Source organism: Symsagittifera roscoffensis, chromosome 10, assembly GCF_963678635.1.
Source record: "Symsagittifera roscoffensis chromosome 10, txSymRosc1.1, whole genome shotgun sequence".
Classification (NCBI taxonomy): domain Eukaryota; kingdom Metazoa; phylum Xenacoelomorpha; order Acoela; family Convolutidae; genus Symsagittifera; species Symsagittifera roscoffensis.
Genome location: NC_087071.1, coordinates 3955281 through 3963568, shown reverse-complemented (window position 1 = coordinate 3963568; position 8288 = coordinate 3955281). Strand labels below are relative to the sequence as shown.

Sequence of the window (8288 nt, the reverse complement as noted above, 5' to 3'; positions counted from 1 at the left end):
GGTTTTACGAAAAGTTTTCAAAATTTTGCCGACCTTTCTTTTATGTCGACCACTTTGATTTTACGAGCTCTCCTAAAATTGTATAATGACCCTAGTTTTTGAACCGTAATTTTTGCGCCGCTGGCAAAGTTTCAGAAAACAGGCCACAACAGATGTTTTTAAGCACTTTTTGGCAATTTTTGAGCAAAAAACGGCGTTAAAGGCGCTTTCAAAAAATTTTAAATTTTGAGGTTGTTCAGCTAAAAGTGAATGTAATAAAAATATACCAAATGGGGCAACCAGAATTAAAGGGAACGGCACCACGCCCCCCCCCCTGCACTCTACTGCAGACCATCCGTTTGACGCCAGGAAGTAGTTTCCTCTGTAGTTGCCGTTGTGATTTAGTATGTTTCCCATAGTCAAAATTAATTTGTAAGGAACCCTGGCATAGTTTGTTTTTAGTCCGGGTGACTTTGGATACTTCAAGGAAACTTCGCATGGGGGCAATAATGGTGGTAACAAAAAATCATTGACTCGGTTTTTTAGTCAAAAGCGCCAAAAATTTACCTCCGTTTTGAGGAAAACTAATCTGAATAGTTTTGGTTTGTAGACCTAACTAGACAAATTCGTTGCTCTACCTTTTTAATTTTACTACAGTTCGAACGTTCAGTTAACTTATTTTTCTTTTTTTTTCAGTTATTCACTTATTTCATTGACCTTTTACTGAAAAAAAAACACAGAGCAAACTTGAACAATAAAAAATATCTTTCCTTCAAAATTTGTACAATTTGACCTCAAATCAAATTTGGGGTTAGCGGGGGGGGGGGATTGAAATAAAAAAAAAATTCAGATATAACTCCCAAAGAATCCTGAGTTAATCTAATCAATTGAAAAAAAAATGATCTAAATTTACCCGGGTGGACAAAAAAAATCATTCTATGAAAAAAATGCTTGGAATACTATTTCATAAGATTTCATATACCAAAAGAATAGTATAAAATAGCATGACAAGAACATTTTCCAAACTATGAATTTTTATTATAGTCAGCCTTTTTGCCCCATTTTGACGTTAAATAACAAGCTTTTTTGCCTTTTTGCCGAACTTTCTATCACAATGATTTTAGGAAACTGGCAAAAGGCAATTTTTTGAACTATGGAACTGTTTGACACGTTTTTTTCATCAATGAAAACTGAAAAATGTTTTGTTTTAAAATTTTGTGTTTCATCCAAAGATTTTTTGTCATAATAAAACCCAGAGTGTTTCTGGCAGTTACCACGCAGATAATCTGCATTTGGTGATATTAGCCATGCAAGTTACTGCTAAAATTTTTCACAGAGAATTGTATACCAAAAACGTATATGACTAGTTACTGTTAACATTTTTCACAGAGAATTATATACCAAAAACTTATAAATTTTTTGTATATGACTAGAAAACTTAACTTTGAAAACTTTGTGGTTGTTGTATTTTTACATATTTATATTTATATTAGCATATGAACACAAGAAATTTAATTGGGTCAAAGTTTGCACGTGATTTTTTGAACTTTGGGTGAAAAACTCAACCCGCACTACGTCAAAGACACAAAAAAATAATTTTGCATGCAAAACTTTTTTACCGTAAAATGTATACCCGAGCAGAGAAGGAAGTTTGCAACCGAAAAAAGGATTAAAAGTTTTACCTCAACTTTGAAGTTTTGCCTATGGAAAAATGCATATCAGACATTTTTGATATATGAAGTTTTATGATAAACTTTTTTTTGTTCAAAACAATTTTTGGTTGCCAAAGTTGCACTCAAGTAACCAAAACTGCCACCAATCTGTTTTGTTTGAAATTTGAACCAATTTAGGATAACTTTCGAAAAGAAAAAAAAACAATGAAAACATGCTTGTCGTACAATTTTTTTTCAAGAAATTTGTTTGATAAGCGTTTTTTCCATATATTTCATATATGAAATTGTAGGATAAGCTTTTTTCGTGTATGCTTGTCGAAACAGGAAGAATGATTTTTGCGCAAATTGGATATTAACATTTCAAAATAGCTTTACCAAACTGATACATCAAAACAGGTATTGAACAGTTGTAAAGTTTTGTTGATATCAAAAGACTACTTAAGGAATATATTATGGGTGATTGTTTGATTAGCAAATTTTGTATGGTACCGCAATTTAAAAATTTAATACGTGGCTAGAGAGGAAATTCTACGGTTGGGCATTTAGAGTGGGGGAGTTTCTGGTTCGATATAAAAAAATTTCGAATTTTTTTTTTTTAATTTTATTTGTGTATTCTTCAATTTTGACCATGAAGTCATTTTCTTGGAACATTCCATGCTGCTTAGACATCAGTTTGCTATCCTTGTTTTTGTCAGTTTTATCTAATCGATTGAAAATTATAATATACTAAATGGATCTTTTTTGTCGTTTAGAGCATATGTGAACTTGTATGGATCTAATGGACATAGTGGCAAACGGGTTCTGAGAAAAATGGCGGACAAGACACCGGAAGCCAATTTCAGAAGCGGAAAGGTTGGTCCATCTTAAACATATGAGTTACCTATACAAGAAAAAGTTATAATTATATGCATAATTTGTTTTTGAAGCTTCAAAATTTAACACTACTTTTTCCAAGTAAAACAAACAGTGATTCTTTTTAGTTCTAAAACAAAATTTCTGGACTTCTGTACAATTACATAGTTTTTTTAATGGGACGAGGTAAGAAACTTTATTAATTTTTTGGGTATATTGCTTAGAAATTTCTAGAAATTTTTGAACATTTCAGAGGTTTTCGGATATTCTCAAACTACTGAGACCAAAACTTCATATGCGCGGAAACAACAAGAGCCTTTGTTAATCTTCTTATAAAGTAAAAATCTCGTTTTTATTTTTTAGGCGACTTGTTTTAATATTGAAGCGGTGGATCTCGGCGATATAAATTCACTTCTTGTCGGATTTTACGGAGACGACAACACCAAATGGACAGTCGGGAAAGTATACGTCAAATTAGACGACCAAATTGAAGTGTTCGTTTGTGGTCGTGCACTCGGAAAATCCGAACCGGATAAACGAACTGAAGTCGTGATTTACCGAGACGATGATGCGTCTGTTGATGTTGCCGAGTCGGTTTTCGAACCACTCCCGACAACTAAAACGGCAAAAAGTGTTTCCGAGAAACCGAATGATTCAAATACGACAAAAGCTGAACCACCTAAGAATAAAAAACCGATAGCGAAAAACGTGAAAAACCCAAAAGAACAGGCGGCGAAAAGTATCAAAGCTGAACCAGTGAAACCGACTCCTAAAAAGGCAGCAGTTACGGCGAATATTAATGGGAAGGGTCGAGCTAAGCCGAAAGCAAAAGGTAACAATTTAGTTTTAATGTAAGCAGGAAGCACATGCATCTGAAACTGTATTTTAATTATTATTTTTCTCGTTGTTAACTTGAGCTCAATTATTAGAAATAACTGCAAGTATTGAAGAGGGTGAAATCAAGGTATCAATTTGTCTAGGCCCTCAACCATGGACTCTTTAAAACGAAACTAACGAATTTTGACAAAGTAATACAAAAAAATGAAGATTATTAAACTTTGTCCAGATAAAAATTTTGCTTGTTTTAGGCTTTTTTTTTCATAACAACCAAAAATCGATATCAAACGCACGTTTTTTATTTAAAAAAAGTCAATTTTATAATTTAAATATTTCTGCTGAGTCAGAGAAATTAGGTTTTGGATAATTTTTGTTTCTTAGAAGCTCAGAATGCCATGTTACAAAGTATGGACCCAAACTCAAACAAGAAACCAGACTCAAAGTCAGATCAAGGTCCAGCAACAACCGACGAAAAAGAAACAAGCAACGACGATGACGTCACGAAAAAGGATGCGGAAAAAGAAGAAGAAGAAGCAGAAGAAAAGGCGACGGAGCCTCGCGGTAGTGACACAGTGCCACCGGAACAACAGCCAGAAACAGAACAAAATGATGACCAGAAGGAAAACGACCCAGATAATGATAATAAAGAACCAAAAGATGAAAATGAGAAAAAAGATGAAGCAAATAAACCACCGGAAATTGAGCCGAAAGAAGATGAGCCGAAGGAAAATGATCCGACTGATGAAAGTTTGAATGATGAATCGGCAGATCGAGACACCAGTCCATTTGGTGTTTTGGAACCCAAAAATGAACCATATGGTCTTCCTCAATAAAAATTAAAATAAAAAAACTAACTTTCACCCAGAAAGAGAAAACGAAAAAGTTTGAGTTTGCAGTATTTGTTAGAAAATTGTACATTGTAAATATATTTATTTGGCGTGTGATTGAAGTGTTCAAAAGAGATACAAAAAGTAAACAATCATGTATCAAAGTTATTTGAATGAGTCGAACGAATTGTAAAACTTGATATTTTTCAACTCGTTTGGACAATTTTTGTTCTTTTAGTTATGAAAATGTAAAAAAAATCCTAACCATGCAAGGGCATCGGTCACCGTTTTTACCCAGTGCAATAAATCAATCTAAAATCTTACAAGGCAGTTATGAGAAACCGCATTGGGAGAAAACATCATGAGTTGACTTCCATGTACAAAAAACGCTGGTCATACAACTTTGAACAAGAAAATTTCCTACAAATAATTCCATACAGATTGTATGAAAAGAACCTTTATCATACAGTTTCCATAAATAAAAATTCCAAAGTAAAAACTCCAAAATGTGTGGATTTTTTTTTTCAATTTTTTGTCGCAATCTTACTTTAATGCTCAAATAAACATTTTTCAAAACAAATTCAGCATACGAAAATTTGTGATTTTTGTCTGTAACCCAATCCAGCTTAAATTGTTTATACAACAAAAAATCAAAAACGACAAAATTTTTCTGTGCTAATTCAAACATCCGTTTCAATGCTTTTATACTGTAAGAAATTCTTTAATTAGTCAAAAAAAGTCATTACGAGGCCAAATTGTGCTTTTTGGGAAATGAAAGCGGATTCCACAACAAGACGCTCCCTTTGTTCTTCTTTTGTTCTTTCATTTCATTTGATCGTTCCGACACCAAATTAACAAGTTTAAAAACTTTTCGGTGGAATTCAGGAACTTACAGACTCAAAATTGTGCGCCTATCCAGTTTGGCCTCGTAATTTTAGGCCAAAATTTTTGACTAGTAGAAAACTTTCTGATCATATAAAAAAAATTAAGTGTTATTCCAAGTTCTGAGCAAACTATCAAACATTGTCTCAAAGAAACTTTGTACATGTTCCGAGTATCTGTTAGAATTCTTCCCCTCAACCACTGGGTTTTATTATGTTTTTTATTTCCTTTTCTGTCTTCGGACAAAGTCTTTTTTTATTCAAGGAAAAAATGATAGACATACCAATTGCATGAAAAGAAAAGCGTTTTTTCACAAAAATTTCTCACAATTTTCTGTAAATATAAAGTTAAACAGAATTGTATAACCAGAATTTTTTTAAAGTTTGCGTGGAAATTGTATGATGAGAAGTTTCGCTCAACCCTGGATTGTTTCAACTTGCGCTGTGTTGTAACGATATGTTATATCTGGCAATAAAGTTAACATAAACTTGTTATTAAAATTTCACTTTTCTTTCATCATTTAGGGGGTGTAGCCGAAAACACCCAAAATTCTGAAGAAAAAGAAGAAGCTAGAACAGTTATAGCTTTTTTTAAAAGATTGACAGTAATTACACCAAAAAGAGGTCAATTTCGGATCCAATGTGATACAACAAAGCAAAAACTGCTGGCCTGAATAAAACTGAAAACGCAAAATTTGATTGGACTTAAGTCTGCACTTTAATGGAAAATTCTGAATTTTAAATACTGCACCCAAAAATTACTTTTTATATATCGACAGTATGCGGAGCTACGTTGAATTTTTTTGCATTAACAGTTTTTTCCTGGGCGGGTTCTTGGGTTTGTACTGTTTTTTTTTCAGAAGATCAGTTTCTTCCTTCAACCTTGGATTTTTTTTGCTTTTCTGTCTAGAGTTACTCTACGCGTCGAAAATATCAGCGGTCTCTCATTCGCTCGCCGATTCAACCATTCTTTGTTGCTCGAGAAACTCCAAGTTTTTCCGTTTTCTATGGGGGGGGGGTTGGCAGTGATCCAACTGATTCGCTTTTCCCGGTTTTGTTGGTAAATTAGCCTTAAGTGCGCCTTTTTTGTCTTCTAAACAATTCACCAATTGAGTTAAGACTCTTTCTCAATTTATCTCAACTTATGTTTTTCAGAGTTAGACTTTGGATAGGTTTTTCAAAACAGTGTTTGTTTGTTTGTTGCTCATAGTGCAATTCAAAAAGACATAGTTATGTTAAAAATCTGATAAAATTGTCAAAACGAAAACCGAGAAAATTAGGAGAGTTATACTTTTCTAAAAAACTGACTTCTAAATTGGTCGTCTTGCAAATACTTCAGACACTTCAGCGTGCAGACAATATATGAAGCGAAAGAAGTCATTTTCTGCATATTGACAGATAATTGCAAACACAACGCTCAATATTTTATCACGAGTTGGGCAAATTACCGCTTTTCAGCACTTATAATTAGCCTAAACTTTTTCAAGTTCAAAAACTGCAAATGAATCTCAAATATCAGATAAATCACAAGCATCCTATTTCTGTTCTGACATTTGATTAAAACGGGAAAAAATGGTTGCATACGATGATTATGAACTTTGCATTGGACCAAAAATAAATTAAAATTTTTTTTTCTGCGTCACCTCAAAAAATGCTGAACGCGAAGAACAGTTATTGACTCATCATTCTTTTGGCCTTATCTGCAATTTTCACAGCTAGAATTCGATGGTTAAATAAACGTGTGATTCGGTTCCAGTAGCTAGAAAAGCAATCGCCAAACAGAAACTTTTCGGATCTAGGTTTTTAAAATCAATTAACACTTTGATGAGCGAGAAAGCATTGTTGGTTTCCCAATGGATCACCCCAGTAGATCTGTTATAGAAAATCTTTTTTGTATCTGAAGTTTTGCAGGATTATAGTTTTGCTATCGTTTCCCAAAACTTGCTAACTTTTTTTTCCTTTCATGAAACTTCATGCATATTGATATTTTATCATGTCATGAAGTTTTTTATACGTGATCTATAAAAGTTAAATATATTTCTTTCCTCGGCCGTAGGACTAAAAAAATTTATTAAATTTTGTTAAATTAAGTCAACCAGGTAGGGATATGAATTAAAGTCTAGTTAACTTATTTCATCACTGAAATCACAGTTGCTTAAATTTTTTTTCTATCTTTTGCATCGCTATTTCCCGCAGGACAGAAGATTGTTTTCAATTTTTCGTTCCATCAATTCCAACCGCAAATAACTCAGCTTTTTCTGAGTTTCCTTCTTCTTGAGTTTTTCCGAACCAAATTGACGAAATTCTAATCAAAATGAGCTTGATGCTCTTTATTTTAATAAATTGAGTCAGTAAAAACACGTTAAATTATTTCACTTTTTTTCTGTTGTTCACATACTCACAATTTTAAACAGCTAAATTGTAATTTTGAAAAAATGTCAAAAAAACCAAGTTTTGATTTTTGGTTTAAAAAATTTTAAAAGTTTAAAGCATGAAACGTTCTTGCAACGAAAGTCTGTTTCGCAGCGATGAAAAAACTGAAATTTAGCGAGTCTCTAAAATCGTTTCTTAAGGTTCACTTACATTATTGATCCCGTTTACTTGTCAAGCAATCAGACAAAACTGTAAAGAAACCCGTTTTTACCGCATCTTATCAATAAACTCTAAATTATTTTGGTGTTGACATATTTGCAGTAAGCTCTCAATTAATTTGGCTGTTGAAGTTTTTTCAGATGGTTGAGCATTAATAGTAACTTCCGGAAACACTTGCAAATAAAGTGAATCACAATTTGCTATTTTACATAAAACTAACGAAACAGCAAAAAAAAACATTATACATTTTAAAAAATCATCGACGATTAAGTTTTCAGAAAGAAGAAAAGCAATAAATTTGTAGTTTTACCTCCAAAGTTTTCCAGCGAACAGTAAAATTTTGCAATTTTTCCCCTCTGAAATTTGGTTCATTTTGTACAAAAAATTTAACAGGAGATCATTAATAGTTTTTTCCGAAACAAATGGGCACGACTTTTTTCGGAGGTAAAAATTATAAACATGTTTTCATAAGATTGCATCACAGATTTTTTATAGTGTTTTTTTTATATAAAGTTTTTTATTTTAGGAAACAATTGTTGATATTTTTTTTCAAAAAACTATCCAAACTATTATGCACTTTTACTGTACTTACTTTTTTCTTCTAGGTCGCATAAAGCGTTTTTTTATTGTCCAAAAATTGATCTATT

At 32.5% G+C, this 8288-nt stretch overlaps 1 protein-coding gene across 1 annotated transcript in view; it reads left to right on the top strand.

Annotated features, from left to right (window-relative positions):
- Positions 1-4456, top strand: part of LOC134855548 (lipoxygenase homology domain-containing protein 1-like) — a gene marked incomplete at its 5' end in the record, with an annotated part of 191574 nt that extends 187118 nt beyond the window's left edge. The window contains 3 exon segments of the mRNA XM_063872089.1: positions 2405-2504; positions 2868-3336; positions 3723-4456. Of these exon segments, the coding sequence (XP_063728159.1) occupies positions 2405-2504; positions 2868-3336; positions 3723-4174 (1021 nt within the window). The 3' untranslated portion in view covers positions 4175-4456.
- Between the last annotated feature and the right edge of the window lie 3832 nt (positions 4457-8288).